At 39.1% G+C, this 23,943-nt stretch overlaps 2 protein-coding genes across 2 annotated transcripts in view; both read right to left on the reverse strand.

The window, feature by feature from the left end:
- Window positions 1–11,211, reverse strand: part of cdkal1 (CDK5 regulatory subunit associated protein 1-like 1) — a 252,024-nt gene extending 240,813 nt beyond the window's left edge. The window contains exons 1-3 of the mRNA XM_062422643.1: window positions 11,082–11,211; window positions 8,196–8,359; window positions 6,049–6,161 (exon numbers count right to left, since the gene is read on the reverse strand). Coding sequence (XP_062278627.1) covers window positions 6,049–6,161; window positions 8,196–8,353 — 271 coding nt within the window. The 5' untranslated portion in view covers window positions 8,354–8,359; window positions 11,082–11,211. The remainder of the gene's footprint in view (window positions 1–6,048; window positions 6,162–8,195; window positions 8,360–11,081) is intronic.
- Window positions 11,212–15,068: 3,857 nt separating this feature from the next.
- On the reverse strand, window positions 15,069–23,476 carry LOC133983534 (transcription factor E2F3-like). Its single transcript, XM_062422644.1, has 8 exons — window positions 23,081–23,476; window positions 20,823–20,931; window positions 19,504–19,634; window positions 19,256–19,344; window positions 17,994–18,152; window positions 17,492–17,606; window positions 17,108–17,249; window positions 15,069–15,851 (listed from the first exon to the last, which is right to left on the reverse strand). The coding sequence occupies exons 1-8, from the start codon at window positions 23,360–23,362 to the stop codon at window positions 15,556–15,558; spliced, it is 1,323 nt and encodes a 440-aa protein (XP_062278628.1). The 5' UTR covers window positions 23,363–23,476; the 3' UTR covers window positions 15,069–15,555.
- Window positions 23,477–23,943: the final 467 nt, after the last annotated feature.

Here is a 23,943-nt window from a genome sequence, read left to right on the forward strand (position 1 = left end):
GCACCCTCCTCCCTTCCCCGCTGACTCTTCCTCTCGTCTTTCCTTACATCGTCATCTTCTCATCTTTCCTAACAGTACTTTCCCCTTCACCCTTTTTCCCCCTTTCCCTCTCTAAACCAGCAGAGTGGGACTGTCACTGACACGCACAGTTGTGAGGTAGTGGAAAGACAGCGAGAGCATACAGAGTCTTCCTCACACACATACGCACACCAAGCATTATGTCTAATCTTGCAGAATGACGGCTGTCGAAATCTGTCTCTCGCACATTTTCCCTGTACAATATGAATTCCCACCACGTTTACAACTGTGTGTGAGTAGAGCAGACGTGTGTGTATATGTGTGTGCACGCGTGCTAGTGGTGGAGTCAGAAAGAACATTGTAAGTTTTCATTGGCTATAACACTGTGGCGTGTAATGTTGCGTAGCACGCAGTCAGCCAATCAGAAAATCCTCACACACTCTGTTTTATGAATGAGATGGCATGTATGCGAGGTACACACACACACACACTCAGAGTGACAATACTCTACAGTGATGTAATACAATCACACAGAGCAGAAGAAGCGCTTGTAACACAAATGCAGTATGAGCTGAATCTGAACAGTCCAAGCCTTTTAAAGGCTAAATAAAACTGCCTTGCCTTGCCTAAATTTGAAATGTAAGTTAATTTAAAATATCCTGCATAATTTGCATAAATAGAAATGGGAAATGTATTTACCAAAATCTGTTTTATGCAAGTAAAATCACAATTAATCTATATTAACTTAGAAATGTGTCTTGTGTTTTTCTTCAGCAATCATTTAAGGTGCATACAGCATTAAATGTTACAGTTCAAATGGCAATAAAATCCATCAAGTACTAAAAGCACAATATACTACCTACTAATCCATCTGGCTGTCTTTCATAGCCTATGATGCATTTCATATCAATCATAATAATTATGAAGCAGTTCATTGTCTAAAAGGCATGCTAAAATTACAGTGTATATGACACCTCTGGCTTTTTCTGTCCACAGAAACATCTGTAATACCTGCTATTCAATTATGTCCTTGCATCATTTTATCAAAACAGCCCCGCCTTCTCTCTGAAACCCATATCCTCCAACCGTCTGTGTCCAAACCAGGAACTGAGAACGCCTCATTTGGCTGACATTGTGTACCAGGGAGTAATTTTGCCTAACCGGTATGTAAAATCATAACTGAAGTGCTGTGTGTGTGGCTGGCTGGAAGAGAAGAGATTGGGTGGGTGGGGGATGTGTGGGGGGGGCAGCCAAAAACAATCAAAATATCCTGGTGTGACTTTCCATGAAAAGTGTGTGTGTGTGTGTGTGTGTGTGTGTGTGTGTGTGTGTGTGTGTGTGTGTGTGTGTGTGTGCGCATACACACCTTTCTATGAAGTCACCGTTTGGCACATTGCTCTGCTGCTCAAAAGTGGTTCATTTGCTATTAGTGTATTGTGGTGGGTAAACAGTGCCCTCTTTGGGTGTACAATGAAACAGCAACTTAGGACATCCTGGCTGATCGTGCAGGCAATAAAAACAAGACTTAAGACAATGAAAGCAGAGTGGATTACTGAAACACATTCTTTGTTTTTTTTTCAAGTCAAAAACTGAGGAGAGACAAGGGAGACTTTTTTTTTCCTTCAGACTGTTCAGAATTATTAAATATCCAATGTCTTATCATATCTTACATATTTTACAACTGAGTCAATTAACCATGACCTTATCTGGCAGGAAATTTTCTATTTAAGCTAAAATTTAAATGTTAAATGAAAGCAGCACTAAGAGAAAGTGCTCTGAAGACTGCAGAAGGTCTCTATGATGTCTTATACTGTTTCATTATAATTATTTCAAGTTATTGACAATGTGAACTAGAAGCTGGCTTCAGTAATGATCACACAGGATTATGTGTCTCTTCAAGCACTGAAAGTTACAACTTTTAAAACTGTGAATGAGAACACTGTTTTTCAGAGGGATGACATCATCCTAATATTGCAGGGTTTCAGTCTTTCAACAAAAAGCTCTGACAATGAGCCAAGGATGCCACCTAGAGGCCAACACAAGAACTGCTACTACGTCTCACACCAGGTGATGTCATAGTTTTAGAAAGAAAGTAAGAGTAGGAGAGGAGGACGAAAGAAGGACAGGGGAGGGCAGGGGGTGTGAAAGAGAGAAAACGGGAAGATGAGACGAGAAGGGAGGGAGGGAGAGAAGGTGATGTCATGTTTTCAGAGCATACAGTCAGCCAGTTGAAGCTCTGTCTTTGTCTAAACTTTAATTTAAACTCTGCGGAACAACACTGCAGATCTGAACAACAGACACAACAGAGGTGTTGGTCTGATACCTTTATGACAGCGTTGTGTGGAACAGTTTTTGGAGGACAAAACAAACCGACTTACAAATGATAATATTCAACCTGCTTGAAGTCTGTGTGTTCAATCTGACCAAAGACTAGACACTACATCCTTCAGGAGCCCATTTCAGTCCTTGTCATTCCAGACTAGTCCTCTCTCTCCCATGCACTCCCAACAATTTCATACCATTCAAGACAATTGCATCGCATTCCATACAATACCATTCAAAACAATCCCAGCCTGTTCTGAGTACAATCTTCCCTGATTTTGACCATGACAGGCAATTTCTCCTTCCAACTATCTCACAGTGAAAAACAATGAGCAAAGACAGTCACACACAAAAGGAGGAGAGGAGAGGGCATAAAGAAATACAAAAAAAAAGTGATATGGGCAAGAAGAGAAAGGAGAGGAGACAAGTAAGCAAACAAGGGAAAAAGACAAAGATAAAAAGCAGAGGAGAGTCAGACAGAAACCACACTAATCCTTTAGGCTTTAGCAGTGAGACACTGACCTTTAAAGTACTTTGTAGAGAGAGAGGAGTGAGAGAGAGAAAGAAACAACAAGGCTCAAAGAGGGAGAGAGAGCATTCAGACGCTTTGTTGATGAAGGATTAAAAAATCTTTGGGCTACTTAATGGGACAAAAACATATTAATCAAAGAGGTAAATAACAAACTAACTGCTCTTTGTGCAGCTGTTACCTGTGGAGACACACACACACAAACGAGCATAGTCACTTCTTAAGTAAACGTTATGTACCCTTAACTAACCTTTGTCAGCAGTGCTCACTCTGTTGTAACTGCGCTATACTTAGAGGCAGAATTACATCAGGTATGCAGAAAGACACACAGAGACACACAGGCTGTTATGAGACTGTGACACCTCGTCAGAGCAGCAGCAGTCAAAGGAGAAACTAAACCTGCTGTCAATGAGAAAACAAACAGACACACACCAGTACAAATGTGCAATCAAAACATCAAACATGAATCACCTTCCTGCAAATGCAAGTAGTCATGAAAGTCAACCTGGAAGCCATTATAATGGTTGGCCTACTACAACTACGACCCATTTTCTTTTGACCCCTGTGAGTATCTGCACCGGTTATTCTGTTTTAAGTTGTTCTGTCTCGCAGGCCTTTGTGCATCATGTGATAGAATGATGGATGTCAAAGACACCCAAAAGCATACATTAATAAAGATGTGGTTGATTTCATATTGGATGAAGGTGTAACTGTTTGTATTGTAAGATAATGGTGAGAAGATTGAAATATTTTATGAACATAGATGATCATATTGTAAGTTTGGAGTACTTTTGTGACCCAAATTCTAATGAAATAAAACTGTTGTAATATTTGCAGACATATGTGCAACACTTCTGGAACCAGGATGGTCACTTCGTGGACCAATTGTTAGGGAAGGGAGGGAGACGGAAACCAACCTAATATATAGATTAAAAAAATTCAATATCCCTAACAGCAAGTTTTAACCTTATTTCCTGAAGGAGTATTACATTACACCAGGTTGAAATGAGTCTGTATCTGCTATGGACCTTAAGACAACCACAGAAGCTATGTACCGTAATCAGATTCTGAGACAGGCAGATATTTCCCGGACAGAAATCAGAGCAGGAACAGAGAACAGCTCCATCACTACAAACAACAGGTTTTCATTACACTTACTCCCTGAAAGGGAGTTAACTATTTCAGTTTAACAACAATTACAACATAGCAAGACATCTTGCATGCATGTATAAAGTCTTAGTAGACACTTTTACTTAAGATCTGCAAGAAAGTCAAATGGGAGGGTGAGAGACTATAAAGTAAACAAGAGAATATGAGAGAGGGGGAGAGGGAGAGAGAGAGAGAGAGAGAGAGAGAGAGAGAGAGAGAGAGAGAGAGAGAGAGAGAGAGAGAGAGAGAGAGATAGGTTATATGTGAGAGGAGCTCGAGGGACACAGCGCAGAAAACTGTTAAACAAAGACAGGTGGAAAAGATAAAGAGATCAAGGGTCTAAACTAACAGATGAAGGGGAAAACCATTGGCCTGCGTTCATGAGGAACTTGTTTCTCGACTCTGTGTGTGTGTGTGAGTGTGTTCTTGAGCACATCTGCATTTTTGAAGTGTGTGATTAATCTCCTTCTACAGCTGTGGAGACCCCATGGTGAAAGAAACACCTCAGGGGTTAATATTAACTCTCTTCTTGTGTTTCTCTCTCCATCTTTCTCTCTGACACACACACACACACACACACACACACACACACACACAAACACACAAACACACACACACACACACACAAACACACACAGAGAGAGAGAGAGAGAGAGAACAAGAACTCCCTTTTCTTTTTGGACACAGAGCACACACACACACGTATAGACTTAAAACACACACATAAAACAATTTGATTATCATAGACAAAAGATTATTTTAACTGACAGGTACAATGCAAATTACATGCACAACATGAAATAATCATCTCTGTCTCACTCTGCTCTGTTTGCACCCAAGTTTTAATCCAAATTTAGTCCACATTTTGCCAAATTTTAAGTATATGATAGAAAACTATATGTAAAACATGTTCGGAATATGGCTTTCATATTTGTTTTATGTTTATGTTATGTAAGGAAGGTTACAGTCTCCTCATGGGTCCTCACATATCTGATGTTTTGGTCTGCCAATGTTTTTAAACTCTTCAGTGGAGAGGTAGCTTGAATGCCGTTCAAGATTCTATTCTATTGATTCTCTCTTTTTTTTCACCTTTATGTACTGTAAGAAAGTGAAGAGACAACAAAGTTTCTGTTATACAGAATGTGTCTTGACCAGTAGGCTACCAGGGCGCCCCCAGCATTTTCCTTTTTTGTTGAAATACCGGTTTGCACCTTAGCCAAGCACAACCTTTTTTTGCAATATTTCCACTTGTTTTTTTCCCCTGGCATTTCCATTTCTTTGTGCATTTTTTCTTGAAAATGCACATAAAGACAGGTTGATGGAAATGCAGTTTGTGCTGGTCTCTTTTCACCTCTGCACACGCGTCTGGTAATATAGTTCATAATATGTCTTGTCTCCATGCAAAAGACATGCAAAACTGAAGATCTAAAATCTGTGATGTGACGTCTGTCAACTGACGCATTACAACACGATGACATAATATGGAAACTAGAGAAAAAGTACAAAGATTCCATCCAATGAAATAATTGGTTTGGTTTCAATATGAATGACCATGAAATGATATTATCACTGATTGTACCGTTGAGCTTTAAAATCTGAAATCCTCTCAGGCTGTGGATGAATCCCACTTCCAAAATCCACAGCTTGCACCCTCATATTAACCAAAATTCAGTTTTTATGTTTGCATGGTTAAGATTGTTACAGGCAGCACAGAGCCTGGAAATTTCAATTTGGGGCAAAACAAAGTCTGCTGGAGTAAGACTCAAATTACTAATGGATCAAGACTGCCCCCTTGTGTTCAATAACATGAATGACACCAGTTCAACAGAAACCTTACCACACTGAAAAATAATTGCACAATCTGCCATCCCAGTTGTACAAGCATTAACTTATGTTTAATCTTTATTCTAAAATATTTGTTAATAATATTGTTTTAGTACATATTAGTATTGGTATTATGTGTTGTTTTTGACTGACCACCAGGCAGTAACATAATACAAAACAATCACCATGATTAAACCATCTCTTACCAGTCATCTTGTATCCACTGGCAGCTAGCTGTCCAGCCATGTACTCTCCATCTGAGTTGTTATGACTGCAGCCCCACGTTTTCATCCAGACTTTCTGAGTGCCAGGGATAAAACTAGAAATTGAAGACAATTATGTCTTTATTATATGTGTGGAAATGCCATAAACTTATTTCATAGATCTGCCATATAACCTGAACAAACAGAAATATATAAGGAGTGATTCAACTTTAGTTTCTATTGTCTCTTGTGTTAGTGGATTTCTGTGCTTTTGCACCTGACCTGTTTGGCATAATTCAAAGAAACTGTGGTGCGTATGCCTATATGGTTTGAGCTGTTTATCGGTGAGGACCAAGCATCCAGAACCAGATCTAACTTTTCAAGCGGTCTCAATTTACTTACAAGCAGACTCTGGTGTGGTTTGTTTGTGGTGTGAACACAAAGTAGACTTATTAAGGATTTTATCATAGTCGATATGTGACATGAACTACTACTATATCCATAACTGTCACAAATCCACCAGAATAAGCAGGATCATTTGGTTATCATTGTAACGCATACAGTGGTGCTTAAAAGTTTGTGAACACTTCAGAATTGTCCCTATTTCTGCATAAATATTTGGGCTTCTCTTTGGGAATCTCACAATTTGGTTGTGATTCTTGGGTGTCTGATTCAATTCAAAATCGTTTCTCAGTTGAATGAATAGAAAAGGGGCATCATTTTCAGTCTCTTGCTCCAGTCTACTGTGTGTCCTTAGTCTGAATTTCACACACGTTCTAAAACTAGATAAAGATAACCCAATTAAATAAATGAGTCAAAAACATATTAATTTGTCCAATTGTTATTTAAATGATCACATTTTACATGTTTGTATGAGGCAAAGTATGTGAACCCTTGCTTTCAGTAACAGGTGTGACCCCCCCCCCCCCCCCCCCCTTTGCAGCAACTTAACATTTCTGTTAACTGTTTATCAGAATGTTAGCTAATTCCTCTCAAGTCTCAACTCAGGGATATTGGTGGGCTTCCTTGCATAAACCCTTCTTCGATAAAAATGACTTTTGCATTTAGGGTCATTGTGTTGTTGCTTAACCCACTTTCTGTTGAGCTTCAGTTCACAGATGGGGTTTTTGTCCTGGAATGCAGACATTAGCCACTGCAACAGAGGCCTTTAGTTTCTTAGACGTTACCCTGGGGTTCCTTTTGACTTCCCAGACTACATGCCTGGTGTTGGTGTTATCTTTGTTGGTCGACCACTCCTGGGGAGTGTGACAATGTTGTTTAATTAGGTTTGGGCGATGTCAGCCTGTCCACATACTTTTAAATCACAATGTCACAATGATAGAGGCTTAATGGTCGATGACTGTCTGCCATTGGTGATGGACTGTGTTATCACCCATTGGCCCAACCCTACATTGAATATCTTCCATTTGTACACATTCTGCATTGATAGTCTACTAGTTGAGTCCAAACCTTTTACAAATGGTTTTGTAACCCTTTCCAGCCTGGTAAGCATCAATAACTATTCTTCTAAAGTCCTCAGAAATCACCTTTGAGCCATCATACACTTCCACAAACCTGTGTTGTGAAGCTCAGACTCTAAACTGGTCTGACTCTTTTGAGTGAAATACCAGGCTCTTCATTTCCCCTTCAATTGAATTGATAATCATTTTCCTCTCATTTGTCTATGAAAATCTGATCACATATTTATGCAGAAATAGAGAGGTTTGCAAACTTTCAAGCACCACTGTATGTGTATCAACACTCGGCTGCAGGGATTTTCCTTAAAAAGGGAATTGAACAGAGATATGTATGTCCTACACTGAATATTTTTGCAGCATCTCATTAAATGAGCAACACATAGCTGCATCACTACAAAATAAAGAACTTCACACAATAAATGAATAAAAATGTAACTTATCAAATCTCTAACATTTTAATTAGGGTTAATGAATAAATAATCACCCTATCCACCACATTGTGTCACAATTCATTTAATGAACTGAAAAGCTTGAAATCAAGACATGAGTGATTGACAGATTAAGAATTTAAATTTACCCACACAACAACAGCCTAAAACCGTGTATTCTGAAACAATACCACAATTTCCTCACACTTTAAACTACGGTATAACTCATAATTATGAAACATACCTGTCAGCTTGGAGCTCCTCATTGACCAGAATCTCCTTTTTCTTTCTTGACCTCGGTATGATACTCTTTCTAGCAGACTGCCTCTCATGAGGAGTGGGGTCGCTGGAGGACACCATGTCCTCAATGTCTTCAATCATGGAGTCACAGGCTGATGGCATGGTGCTCTGAAATCAAACAAAGCCTTGATTAGTCAGTGCAGCATTAGTCTAATGACTGACTAAAACAAAATTGAGACCTGTGAGCTGTTGAAACCTTTCAGACCCAAAAAGGGTTGTTGAACATGTATTGAGTTCAGTTTTTTTGCTGCAAAGTAGCACAGTAATGCAACAAGATAAAGTAATTTCATAAGTAATTTTTAAGGTTTAAAAAAAAAAAGGTTTAGGTACTAAAACTGAAAAATAATTCAAATTTCAGAGTTATTTAAAAGACCTTTTCAAGAGATCAAATAATGGGTTAACAAGTTTTTTGCAGCAACAGACATAAATGAAGCCCTGAGATTTGATGCAAACAATTCCCACAGGTCTCCCAACCTTTGCTGATTACTTACAAACCTTATGTCTGTATAAAAGTGTGAATCCAGAGTTGGCCAATTGCACAAAAGTGGTACTACAGCAATTTGCAGAGCCATGCAATACCCTCTGGTCTACAACGACTGTAGTTGGTCAGTTGTTCATCCTACAAAAAGGTAATAACCCAAGACATACAGATGGGTATCAAATTAAAAGAAAAACCAACATAAAGTGTCTCAGCAAGGTGTTGGGCCACCATATGCTGCCAGAAAAGCTTTAAGGCTCCTTGGCATTGATTCTGCAGTGAACTACTACTGTGAACTCTGCTGGAGGGATGAAAACCGTTCGTCCAAGATATTCTCTAACTTGGTGTTTTTGATGATGGTGGTGGAGAGTGCTGTCTAACATGCCAGTCCAAAATCTCCCATAGGCGTTCAGTTGGCTTGAGATCGAATGAGGCCATAGTATATAATTCACATAATTTTCATACTCATCAGACCATTCATGACCCTGTGTGCACTATGGATGGGGGCGATGTCATACTAAAAGAGACCACTCCCATCAGGGCAGACAAGTTTCATCATACGATAAAGGTGATAAATCGGAACAACTTTGTATTGATTTGCAGTGACCCTTCCCTCTAAGAGGACAAGTGGGACCAAATCATGCCAGAAAAATACCCCGCACAGCATAAAACAGCCACCAGATCCCTTCACTATAGTCTGTATATCCAGGCTACGTCAGAACTATGTTAGAAGAAAATGACAAGACAGCAGACTTCAAATGATTGAATAGCCAGCACAGTCATCAAGCTAGTTTGTGATTAACACGACAAAAGGATGAAAGAAAAGCAACCTACAAGTGCAGCACATTTAGTGTGAACCTCTGCAGCAGTGTTGGGATTACCTTTCTGAACAATAATTGATTTTGATTGTAAAAAGAAAGACTCAAGTGTGTCTGGCTGTTATATTTGAAAAGATGGATACTCTGATGGATTTAAATGTTCAATTGTTTACTCAGTGTTTTCATTCAGAAATCACTAAGACATTAAACTATTTCATTTCAATAAAAAATGGAGATGTTGAAAAATGTTTGACCATTAATGAACATATACTTTCAGTTTGCTTGTGCAACAAATATTTTGTTGGTCAAACATCTTGTAAATGAAAGGCCACACTCAGTAAATCTAAGAGCAATATCAGATGATATGATGATGTCAGCTCTCTGCCGTGGTGATATCACCATCATTTTCAGCTTCATTATTCTTTTTAAAAAACAGTATCAATCATTCTTGATACATACTTCAAATACTTGTGTGATACTGTATCTGCCTAATTAAAGTCTAATACCTCCAGATAGTCTAGATATAATGTTTTAAAGTAAATGCAGACACTTTAAATGGTACATTTAAAGTGTCTGCATATAGATTATTGGAAAATGCTGATTAAAGATGGTATTTTTCTTAATTACTACATATAAAATGCATTATATTTGTGATTTAATGAATGACTTTGTGTTGATTAGAGCAGAGCACTTGTATTAATTAGGCAATCTCATATACAAGTTTTAAAATGTAATTATTTACCAGCATTAACACTGTGGTTCTCAAAGTTGGGTCTGAGGGCTACCAGGGCTCCTTGAGGAAACTCCAGGGGGTCCCCAGTATAAACAGGACATTTTATTTTCACTATATGTCTATGCCTAAGTAACACAATGAGAGTGTATGACTATTCTGGTAATTGGTCTCATACACGTTCTGTAATAAAACATCTAAAGCAAAAATGTTATCAGATGGGGGTTAGTGGTCTAATTTCTATCTTTAGTTTAGAGGTCCTTGATGTGGAAAGGTTTGACAACCACTGTATTAATATAACTAAATTCAACTACTTTGCCAGACTTCAGCTGACAGAAAAACATGGTAGTATTTCAGTAGAGTTATAGTATATTTTGACCAGTGCTTTTATCCAAAAACTCCACCCAACGTTACCTGTCTCAAGTCTTGTTTGCTGCTATTGGCAGTAAATAAAACGCAATGTAATGACTAGATAACCTAACACCTGCGTTTCACCTTACTTTTAATGAAGTGACTTAACTAATGTTTAAGGTATAATGGCATTCACCAGACGTACCAACCTGCACCTGAACTATATTCTTACGTATTTAATCCCGAGTTGCAAGTGTAACATAACCACACATTGTTGCAACGGAGATTAACATCGACATTAACTCATACGCAACAAATATTTAGCAACTTGCCATTTTTGTTTAGTAGAAGGAATAAGCTAGCTTAGCTTTGTTAGCCTTGTTAAGGTTAGCTACCCACGTGTCCCTTATTTTGCACAGACAGACCACCATATATGCAGCATTAATCCTTTACCTGAATCGCGATGTGGTTATTAAATCAGTTCGAGGCGAATCTCCAAGGAAAATATGTTTTAGAAATGAAAAAAATAGGATTTACACCATCAAAACATAGTTGTCAAAACTCTCAGACCGCCATATTTGTGCGTAGCGACGGCAACTAGAGAGGGACATACTCGACACGTGCGTGTTTGGTTAGTGCATAATACACATTATGGTAGGTTGATAGTGGTCCGGCCCTGCAGAAAGAAATGTTTGGCCCCCCTGATGAACATTTTGACTTTCGCAGTGTAGATCAAACGTTCACATAATGTTTCCACAAATCTATAAAATAATAATAAATGCAAGATTGCTGTAAATCTGAGCTCGGTCAGTGTTTAATTATATATTCAGTCATTGTATTTATATTAGAGCAATACCTGGTAATCAATATATTCTGAAACTAATTTTTCCCTGTATTTATTTATCTACACTAAAACAGTGTAGGAAAAGTACTTCCTAAAGACAAACGAAAAAAAACATGATTTTTTTTTTTTTAAAATCTCATTTATATTGCCTTTATTCAAATTTCCAATTACAAATGCCCAAAGTACAAAAAGACAAATCCATTTACCCCTCCCGCCGCCCCCCCAAAAAACAAACAGAACTCAAATTCCTCATTTAACAGATGTTAAAGGAACAACTTATATAACAAAATAACACACGCCAAAAACATCAAATTAGTTTACTTTAAACATTCAACGGCACACCAATACTTTCACCCATGTGTTCAAATTGCAAAATAAAATAATGTGACATTACAGCTCAATTTTTTTTTGTTATTAGTGGAAGCAGGCAGCAATATCATAATTTTACAGTCAATTCTTTCCTATCAAATACTTGACTCTTCACATAACCTTTACAGAATATTTATGGATCCATATATTGTATTTGGTAACAGCTTAAGAATAACCGTTGGAAAATAGCAGGTATTATAATGCTGTTTCAATCTGGACTATAATTAACACCACTGTTAGCCTAATGATAGTTTTCTATAAAGGTCTAATCACACATCACATATTAGAAATCAAGGAGCTGTAAATTTAAGAGTCACCCATAACACATTTTCAGACTCACTGGCAATGACACTAGCTTTAGCAGTGCATTAAAATGGTCAACATTCCATTGGAAACCCATGGAAAGGTACAATCTTTCCAAAAATCACGTTTCCATCACGCAAGAGTGGATAAAATATTGTGACCAGATTCTGGTCGCTTGAAACAGATGGAGGAAAAAATTATAATTTGTGTAACTGGTCCTAGAAAATAGCAAAACTGTTGTTAGTGAACCAAACAGGGGAGAAATTGAGCTTGACTCTTCAATATACATATAAAAATGCAGAGATATAAATATACCTGTAGGACACGTCTTTTGTAAATCAGAAGGCTTCTGTTCAATTTCATTCACTTATGATAGTGGTACTAATTGAACTAAGTTATGCTAACTAAGAAACAGTATATTCCCCTAGACTGAATGGGTGAGGTTCAGCTTAACAGTTGGATTGTAATTATCTCTAACAGGCCTCCACTCCATCAGAGCAAAAGTGGCAGAAATGCAACACAAGAAAAGAAAATATGACTCATTCACATCATTCAAAACATAAAAACGGACACACAGTGTCATAGAAGCAAAGCTACACACTTCAGCAGTGGACACAAGTCACTGATCCTGGTCCAGTGGTGTCTCTAGACATAGCCATGTCTCCTAATGACCAGTAAGATAGGCCTGCTGTGAATGAATGACTGCATGCATGCATTATCAATTGCTCCTACTTTTTTCCGGTCAAAGAGATGCTCTGCATTTTATGAAAGGATTTTTAAAGAAACAGACTAAATAACTTATGGAAAATATCCATAAAAAATCAAAAAAAAATATTGCAATACATTTGTCCACTTTCCTACCCATCAAATGTGCACCCCAATATTCAAATTTAAAGATGTGACAGCATGAGACTGCTTTAAGAGAAAAGGCATTCTTATTCTTAAATTAGGGCATAGGTGTGGATTCTCGCACACATCAGAAGACAAACGTGTGATGCAATATCCAGCATCACTGCTAAATGATACAAAGGTAATTTCCATGACAAGGAAAGGGAATTTGAAGACTCATACACACTATGGCATTTACCTCTATGCCCTACTACTATTGTCAAACATTAAGTGAGAGGTAGCCTACAGTACCTTGTGCACTGAAAAATTTAGAAAACTGTACATCAATTTACACATGGCAGGCTTACTCTTTAGCAAGCTTGATCTTTGACATAACTCACACATGCTGCACACACAATTACTCAAGCGCACATCAATCAGGTTTGGGAAAAGTTAACATTAACAGCAGCAATATAACCTGCGGCCGCAGGTGTCTATAGTTTAAAAGCCAGGGTTTCAGATCAGATGTTTTTGTTTTGTTTATATGAGAGGTTTAATCAAACCCAAGAGGCCAGTAGAAGCAGACAGCAACAGTATTCCAAATACCCTTAGACAAGAAAAGTTCAAAGTACTCTGGATTACTTTTCTTGATTTACCACTGTCGTCTAGGACCTCTGAATATTCACATTTCAAAGGCCTAGTGTGAAACCAGCAAAAACAGGTATATTTGTAGTTCTTTGCTTTTTTAAATATCCAGGTTATGGAAGGAAGAAGCCCTTCAATTAGTGGCTATCTGGGCCCTTCTTTATGTGACCGTGATATCAGTTATTTCTTCAGTATTAAAATCCATTAAAAGTCATCACTTATTAAACCTAAAAAATGTATACATATCTAATCTCTCATGCGCTGCCTTTCAGAAAACACCAAGTGGATAATGTGCATCGAGAAGTGGTTCAAAGTCAAATTATTCTGATTAGCTAATTTCACGGCACAGTCTAAGTTGAGGTGGGCACATGGGGAAATTTGGTTATGGCAGCTTCTGCTGATGAAAATGGGACAGGTACAAAAAGCAGCAAGAAAGCACAAGTTTAGGTCCTGAATTCACAAAGGATAGGAGTACGTGTTAGAGATGATACTTAGGCTTGTACATCATGTGTGATAACAGGGCAGATTTTTACAGGTATATCAGGCATTTTTGCTTAATTCAACATTATTCTGATGTGATGGCTTTTCTGGGCTGGAGTTAGTGACAAACATTTCTGGGTGATGTAAAGTTAGGCATCACATTTTCTATTCCCATGTTGCATTGTAAACATTTACTAAATGTACAAAACATAAGGTTGCCCTCTTGATCAGTAGTCAAAAGACTGATCAGTTTAACAGGTAACAAAAATCCCTTAATTTCACCTGTGGGATGACCTGAAAGTGGATCTAACCAATTATTTGAGATATGGCATAAATATTTTGCACACCAATGTATACCTTCTTTTAGAGAATGTAGAGTACACTCATTTTACCATTTACTTAATTTAATTAATGTGCACTCCAAAACTGTCTTTCTACTTCCATGCAACTCCCAATAAATCGACATAGTGCTTAAATGTACAAAGTACTTGCCACTTTTATGAATAGAAGCCAAAATACACGATAGGTCACCTGACAACTTTCTGAACAGGCAAGAGACAAATGACTGATGCTTCAGCCTGCCTAACCTAACCGTCAGATAACTTTAGTCAATTCTGGGTGCTAAAATTGGCCTGTTTTCTTTTTTATATTCCTTTTCATTTCTAAAATGTTCTACATTTGCACACAAAAAATGCCTACTTAACAGTCCGCAGTGTAACCTTCAATCACAGATCATTGGTGTAGTAGAATGCAATCAGTAAAAATTCTTCTGCCCCGTCAGCACTTGGTATTAACACATCTTAAACTCTAGGTCTAAAAATGGGTTACCAGGACAAGCTTGAACACCTGACGTGAAAATGCATCACTGGGTATACAGAAAGCAATCTTTGTCTCACCAAAATATGGATTTACAGGCCTGTCAAATCCTCACATTTGCAGAATCCTTTTAGGACTCTTTGGTTGATTTTTGGGTGATCATATCATCTGTACATCTCAGTTGCATTTACATATGGAATTTTATAAGCTAAAATCCAACCCATGATGTGTGTTAAAGCCAGGTGGTGTTGGGGGACGGGGGCTTCTGTCTCTGAAAGACAGATATCCTTTCCCTACATTCTACATTTATTCTTAACCAGAGACACAACCAGGGCTTTCAGATGATCAGTGTCACCCACCCCTCAGCTTAACTGGAGGCCTTACAAGAGCCTGAGACAAAGAGTAATGGATATGTCTTCACACTGACCGGTCATGTCTTGGTGTGAAATCATGCAAGGCCATTTATCTCCGATGCCATAAAATAAAATGGCATTTAGTCCCACTGGGACTGAAAAAGCCCTCATTATTTATTTTCCATCTATTTAGAATTGGCTTAAACTAACTACAAAGCCACGAGCATCAAAACTCACTGATTCTTCATCTCACTCTCATGCACTTAGTGTAAATTTCTATATGCTATCGCTAGCTGCACAGGAGATCATCCAGGCCAAAAGTAGGTATCTTATCAAAGTCACAGGCGTCAAACAAGTCGCTGATTCCCTGGTCATCTCCCAAACCTAAAAGGTAGTCATCTTGGTCCAGTAGAGGAGGCCCAAGGTTCAAGAAAGGGCCCAGGGATGCAGGGATCTGGTCTTCCGTTTGCTGGAGGAGACTGGTGTAAGGGGACGAAATGGGCGAGAGAGTAGTGACGGAGACAGCTAAGGTGGACGAGGTTGGAGGCAAGGAGGTGCTGGGAGAAGTGGTTGTGCAGCTGGAATCTGTGGCAGAAAAGAGAGTCAACCAGTTACTCTAGTGCAGAGACCAAATGTCACAGATGACAGAGGTCATGTGTACCAAAGTACAGCAGAGGCTGCAACTCCTGTTCTACCATGCGATGGTGGAAAGCCTACTACTTTAAACACCACAAGGAACACTGGGCTACATTAAAGTTGTTTAGTAATTTTTAAACATAAAGTTGAAGTAAGTGTCTAAAAAGTCCCTGCAATGCGACATCAGAAGCTGTATTTCACAGCAGTTGGCTGAATGATCTCTCCTCAGGTATTGTAGCAACACAAGGTATTCTGCATATGTATGCCAGAACTTCTGTTAAGTGGAAGAGGCATCACATTCCTTCAGCAGCAAGAAATTACCCTAAAAATGCTTCATAGATATTCAGTACAGTATGAAATGAGTCGGGTACCCGACGGGTGACCAGCAAAAGATTGTGTTACAGTTAAAAAATATAATTATATAAATGTACAGGTAAAAAACACATAAAAATGAACTACATACAGGTTTGTAGGAGGCAAGAACAAAAAAAGAGAGAAGTTAGAAATGAAAATGAAAATGCAGTCATTATAACATAAGTATGCATTCATTGTTAAGTGTGTGTGAGAGAGAGTGAAAGTGCAGCAGTATCTGAGACTGCATATCTGTGCGCGCACTGGCATGTGTGAATGTGCAATTCTGCCCTTACAACAGAAACACAGGTAATGATTGTGCAACAAGTAAAAAATAAAGCACACTAAAGTGAGAGACTGTGTAGCCTATGTGTTTAATCTCAGGTCAGGTCATCTGTCTTATATTTATGGGTCCGGGCAGGTCCAGACTTGACATGTAGAAAATTGCAGGTAACAGGTCAGTTTCAGTTCTGAACTTTGCAGGTGTGGGTTTGCAGAATTGTGCAGGTCTCTGATCTGGGGGTAAGCACCATCATCTAAACCAGTGGTCTCCAACCCTGCTCCTGGAGAGCTACTGCCCTGCATGTTTTAGGTATCTCCTCACTCTAACACACCTGATTCTAATGATCAACTCGTTATCAAGCCCTTTGACGAGCCTCAGCTGCTTGATAACGAGTTAGAGTGAGGAGATACCTAAAACATGCAGGGCAGTAGCTCTCCAGGAGCAGGGTTGGAGACCACTGATCTAAACACTCACAAATGTCTACCTAAAGCACTATTTAAATATACAACAGTCTCTGTACACCACACTGAGCATCAACACTGTTGTACACTCACACCTAGTTGTAACAAACCTTGAAGGACTTTGAGGAAAGGTGAGTTCCCATTGATGTCCATGTTGCCATTTTTCACAGGACTCCTGGGGTCATTCTCCTCATCTGAGCACAGCAGGACTTCTATAGGACCTTTGGTGCTGGTCAGATGAATGGACAAACTCTGAAGACAGGAAGAATTGATAAGTCAAAATCAAAACACTGACCTGAACTGCTCTTTATCATATGGATGGACCGACTGATTAAAGTCAACACTAGATGTTGACTTGCAGTAAATGCTGATGTCATCTGGGTTAAACCTGAAAATGTACCTAAATGGGCAACTGTTCTCTAAACGAAACACAGGTCATATAATGATAAGTGAGGAAGCAGAAGTTTCATCAGGACAATAAAACACATACGCACCTCATCAGGGTCTGGTACTTCTAGTTTGGTGTCTGTGGGTGCTTTGATGACAATAACAGTCTGGTCTCTAAGGTTTCCCGCCTGTTTGATGTCTTGGTACGTTACATAGGCATACGTGGAGACGAACAGGTCAAAGAAATAACACTGAACAAGAGCGTATGTTAAAACTAAACATAAATATATGCAAGACTAAAAATGCTCACTGTGTGATGACAAACCTCCAAACTTCTGGTTATTAACATTTTAAGTACTTTAAAAACAAAAAAGTGCTTTAACTGCAAAATGTAACAGATGAGACAGTTTGTTGGAAATCTAAAGTCATAGTGAGTGTTTTCTATATGCAGAGGTGGAAGATGAAGCCTGGTTCATCTGTTTATGATCAAGTGTATTCTTCAAATGAATTTGCAATGAAAAAAAATAAAAAATAGGGGTCAGAAGATCTCTACAGCGATATTGCATTGCCTTGTTTTCCATTTGCTGCACTGGAATAACATAAGGATATTTCTGATTGCTTTGCAACTCGCTCATGTGTCTCATGTCCAGGCTGCATCTCTGGATGAGTTGTTCAAGCCTCTGCTCTTCTTCTGCCAGCGCAGAAACTTCTGCTGTCAGTCTTTGTCTCTGGCTCAATGCCCCCTCAACCTCCAACAGACTGCATCCCCTGTGAGTGAGAGAGGTGAATGAAAACATATGTAAAACTGGTTCAGACCCTCCTCTTGCAGCTTCTGTATTGTCTCATGCTCAATAATTTCTACGACAAAGCCATTTTTGATAGGAGTTGGGACACTACAGATGTTTTCCTGTGAGAATGAAAGTATAAGATAAAATAAGCTTGTGTAAGTTACATGTGGACCACAAGTTACAACAATGAGTCAGATTTCAGAAAATATTTGGTCCGTCCTAAAACACCAATCTGTCAAAAATGTTGGCTGTTGAATGCTTTCCTCGCAGTCATTTGATAACAATTGATCTGTGGACATGTCTAAGTTAAGTGACTGATGTGGCTTGTCAGCAACATCTGATCAAATTAATCTCAGTGAAAAACACTGAGCCCAAACCAAAAGAAAACAGATACAATATAACCCAAAACACAACAGAAAAAATATGTTCAGAGCTCATCAATTTCACTGAATACATTCATAAACCTAAACTGGTAAGTGCAGATACTTCAGAGCTTTTCCTAAACTGAATGTGCCCTTAGTGATTACTGAACAAATTAGGGTATAATTAAAATAGAGTGTAGTGCAGTCAGGTATCCTAATACTTTGATGTGGCAACAGGTTGCATGTAGCCACCTGCCTTCCATTCAAAGAACACTCTGAATCCTTTTACGGCCCAAAACCAGTCTAACACTTTTACATCTGTCCAAAATAAACCTGTACTGATTTCCTGAGGCTTTTTAAAGCTTCAAACTGCAAAACTGATACATACACACACACACAACTCTGTTCAGTTAATGTTCTCATGACAGATATTAGGTTTCCTCATTTATACAATACTTTGATCAAACTGTCATTACTCAGATTTTTTGGAGATAAAGCTTTTAGAAACAAAAGCACAAAATTGGGCAAGAAAGGGGGGAAAAGGTGACATGAGAGATGGAGACAGAAATGAAGAAACCCAGAAAACTTGAATATGAAAGGACAGATTGTTCTTATAAGCAGGCAGAGTCAGTTTGAGGTGGTGCCTTGGTCCACCGGTGAGACAAAATGTACTCTTAACAAGATGAAACTAAGCATCGAATGAGACGGAATGACCACTTACATCCACTGAATGTTGTTCTTTGATTTCTTCTTGATGAGGTGAATGCCCTCTAGTACATTAGTGATATCATACAACCGTCTTTTCTGTACCTGAATGTAGACGACAAAGAGAGACATTTAGCGGCAGGTTAAACTGTAAATCACAACTCACTACATCAACCACTGCAAAAATCAATCCCTGCCACCAGACATATCCAATGTACCATTTAAATCACACCAGTCTTTATCAGCTTAGATGTGACCTATTACCTGTAAGGTTTCTGCAGCAAGGTTGAGGTCCAAAACTCCATCAGAAGACTGAGCAAGTAAGTCCACAAACTTCTTAGTTAACAGGCCCAGAGACGTGTCGTACCGCGTCTTCTCTGGCGGAGACTTGGGTGCTATGGTAGAGGAGGAACAGAGAAATAAAGGGGTAGGACAACATATATTAGCATTATACTTGATAAGGAAGTTAAGACACAAAAGTTACTGACAACGTTTCTACATTACCATTAATGTGTAAGAGTAAAACCAACCACAGCAATCCCATACTCACTTGGACATCAAAAAGCAAAATCATCTGTAGCAGCATTGTGTCATAAAACATTTATATAAATACAATCTAAACAAAATAAAAAAACAGCCCGCAATAAATCTTCCTTTATGAAGACTCATGTTAAGGTTTGTGTTGTAACTTTGTCAGAAAAGCATAAATTCAGTTATATGGTCATTTGGGAGACTTTACTCTGTAATGTTACTAGACTGCAGTACGAGTTCTAATAACTGACTTTTTATAATGCTTCGACAGAGTATCAGTTCCTCTCGTGAGAGGGCTATTTTAGAGAAGAGTTCAGGGTGACAGCACATACCCCGTTTTCCCCTCCAAAATGTTCTGTGACTAGAATCAATAAGATCACTATTACAGTATATATCTTTATAAGCATTTTTTATAGAGTTTGATTATATACTTAGTTCTGTAAAGGAACCACATGCAGAGAGTAAAAGGACAATCATGGGATACCTGTGAGATCATCATAATCTGAATTTGGCAATCGGAAAGTCTTGGACACGACCAAGAAGAATTAACCAATTGTTTTCATGTTTTTCAATATGTGCATTTCAACTCCACTACCTGCGAAAGCTACTATTCAGTAAAATGCTATTTTAGTGAAGGACACGTTAATTAGACACCACACCTACTGACTTTGGCAATTAAACATATTTAAGTTAATTCTAAAACTACTGCTGAATCCAAAAAAAAAAAAAAAAGTACAGGATATAAGTTATATTTATGAATATGAGTATTATGAAGAGAAAAAGATAATAAAGTACTTTTGAGATGATATCAACAATGTTTAAGGTCCATCATCCTGTCATAACTGTGAAATCACTTTCCTAAATGTGAGCATCACATTGTCCAACACGTTCAGCCCAGGGTAAATCTATTTATTCTGATAACTGTACACTAGCAGCTGCATTCAGGCTTCAGTTGTGCGACTGAAATTTGGTGGGAAGCATCTCCAGCACATAGATTTGGTATCATTTTGAGTTGCATGTGCAAACAGGGTGTAAAGCCTTCTGCGTCTTACTTCTAGGTGTCTTTAGTCGTGCCCCATTGGCTCCTCTGCCTTTTGGAGTCCTGGCTGGCTCTGACTGGTACTGGTGATCTGAATCATCGAGCGCTAGCCGCCTTTTTGCCTGAGAGGGGAACAAAAAATGACTGTTAACAGCAGATATGGGTATCTTAGTCACTTGGCAGGAATCGGTCACATTCGACATCACCTCACAAGCAGTGATGCGTGACACTAAATGCATCAATATTCTCATCTTCTCCAGTGCCTTTCAGGCATAACTGATTTAAAAAGGTGACTAAAAATAAAATGTTTAAAAAAATAACGAAAAGGTTTATAAATTGTTTGATACACTGCACTTGCACATTGTCAGGTTCCTTTTCGTCACTCGATCTGAGGGATACTCTTCTTCTGTGCTTAAGTTAGATTTCACATCAGATTTGACAAGCGCAGCATATTTTACTTCAGCATTTCTGAAGTAAGGACAGTCATAAAACTTTTCACGAAACAGGATGTTTTTCATCATGTTTCTAAAGAACCATAGAGAAATTGTGCCAGTGTTGTGCGTCGACAGGCAGCTGATGATGATGTGACGCAAAACCAGTGGTCATGATTTCTTCCTTTTTGAATTGATTGGCCAAGACAAACCAAAATAGCTTCAGTGAGTCACACCTATGAGTTTGATCCCACTGCAGCACAGTAATGCCGAAGAAACCAATACCAGTGTACTTACAGTGATCACATGGCCACATAATCAAACTACACACTTCACACGTTGCTTAAAGGAGATCCCAAACTACTGTCCAAGAATGTAAAAAAGCTATTTTTCTGTAACATATCCACACATGAATCAAATTCAAATTATGTTTTTGCATTCACCTTATCAAACTGTCAATTTTTTGGACAAAACATGTTTATTACCAGTATGTCCACACACTTGTCATGTGATGCTTTATACTGCAAATGTAAAGCTGTTTGATCCCATCTGAGAACACTTCTCCATGGAAAACCTAAAAACATTTTATTTTATAAGCCCAAACTGCCATTTGGGTTGCAATCACTGCTACTTGGGATGTCTTTTCAACAAAGGAACCCCAAAACTTCTGTATAGACAAGAACCCACCCAGTTTTAGTGTCTTTGAGCAACACACCAGTCACAGGGTGCTGATCTGCTGCATTTCCCTTTGAACCCAATGTAAGGGAGAAGTCCATTCCCCCCAGGAAATGTACAGTACTTTAATCACAGATAGACCCATCCTTCATACTTTATCTTATTGAATCTAACCCCTGTCTTAGAAAGAATAATATGCCCTCTGTTGACAGTCAAAATGTCAGCCATTTTATATCAGCCAGCAGCTCCCTTCAACTCCTGCCTGGTCATGGCTTACAGCCTGAGATAGACAGACTGGTTTAGTTCATGAAAGATGAATAGCCAAGAACAAACCAACACCCCATGACGACTGCTGAAACTATTTTGTGTGGTTTGTGCAGGTACAAAACAGGAAATGTGCAAATCAGCACTAAAGCAACAAACTCGAGTTTCACTTTACTTGGCATGAAAGGCAGCATAATGTTACACTTTATTTCACATCAGAAGAGACATATATAGTTGTGCAAAATTAAGGTCAAGGCCGACAACGTGTAATGATGTCCTCTTAATAATCAATACTGCTGCTAGCCTTAAAAGCTAACTCATATTTCCAAGCTTCATCCAAGTTGGCTTTGCATCTCAAAGTGACGACTTGAATCTCTCCGAGTAGTTTCAGAATTGAAGGGAAGCGTTAGCCATGTATTTAGCCCACGTCCTTGCAAGTTTAGCCATTCGATTCTTGATACCAAGCTAAGACTGGGCTAACTAAAGAGCCAAGCAGCCCAACAATCCCCCCCAACCCCCAAATTAAGACACCAACAGCAGCCACTAGGCCACCGCTAACGTTACTCATCTCTTACCAATATTTCCATCTGGCTCCAAGGGTGAAGCGAACTCAAAAGCACCATGAACTTAGCTGAGCAAGCTATTAGGTGACAGCTCTATCTGTCTGTAAACGCAAAAACTCATTTAAACTCGCAGTTTGCTTCCCAAGCAGCCAATAAACCACTTAACCGACCCACTTGGGTAACTCGGCTAGCGGTAGTTAGTTAGCCACCTCGCTAAGCAGCTAACGTTAGCTGCCCGAACAACAAGCTCGGCTAGCCTAGCAGGCTAACATTTGGTCGTGTTTGTGGCTAGTTGTAGCGAGCCAAATGTGTTGAAACGAGCTGTAAAGGGTGATTACCGGCGGTCTTCCTAAAGCGGGTCGTTGTCCTGCTCCGTTTGCTGCAGCTTGTTGTGGAGTTGTGTAAATGTTGTTTATCTGAGGCTCGGATAAACACACATTTGATGTCTGTGTAACGTTGCAAGGCGGTGGGGTGGTTATTATTTGGATATAGGTAGCGTTGGATTGACCGGGGTTTAATCGATCCGAGAGAGTTGTCAAAATGATATTATTGTCCAGAGGAGAGCCCCCAACCCCCGCTAAAATCACTTTGTCCGGAGCCGAGGAGATCCCTCTTCTCATCTTGCGTTTTCGGGGTAACCCCTTTCTTGTCTCTGTACTTTCAAGCCGATCTGGCTGCTAATCCGCCGCACTAGTTACAAAAATAATCAGACCGAAGTGAAGATGAGAGTCTGATTGATCGACTTTCGTAAAGTATTTTTCCTTATGGTAGTGCATTTAGGCAGATGCAACGGATTAAAAAGTCGCGCAACTCTCGTTTCCCCAGTCTAGAAATGGCTTCAGGAAACGGCCTGATGAATGAAGGGATACGGTTTACGCGCTCAAGAGCCCTCCCGCGAAACTCAGATTTCCCGGGAAATTTTCAAACGGAATTTACATGCCCGACGCTATTGGTTCTTCAGATGAGAGCCCCCGCCCATATTACTACCGCTTCGGCCAATCATAGCTCAGTATTTGGTGCGCCACGTGTTCATTGGCAGTTGTAAACAGGCGACGTCACCCGTCACGCCTCGTGTGTTCCTCCGCAGGCCGCTAGGTGGGGCCAGTGACCAACTGAGGACAGATAGTGAAGCTTCAAATAAACAGAAACCATTCTATCATATACTAAAACGTGGTAGTTTTATTTATTTTTCCATACATTA

This window comes from Scomber scombrus, chromosome 7 (genome assembly GCF_963691925.1).
Source record: "Scomber scombrus chromosome 7, fScoSco1.1, whole genome shotgun sequence".
Lineage (NCBI taxonomy): Eukaryota > Metazoa > Chordata > Actinopteri > Scombriformes > Scombridae > Scomber > Scomber scombrus.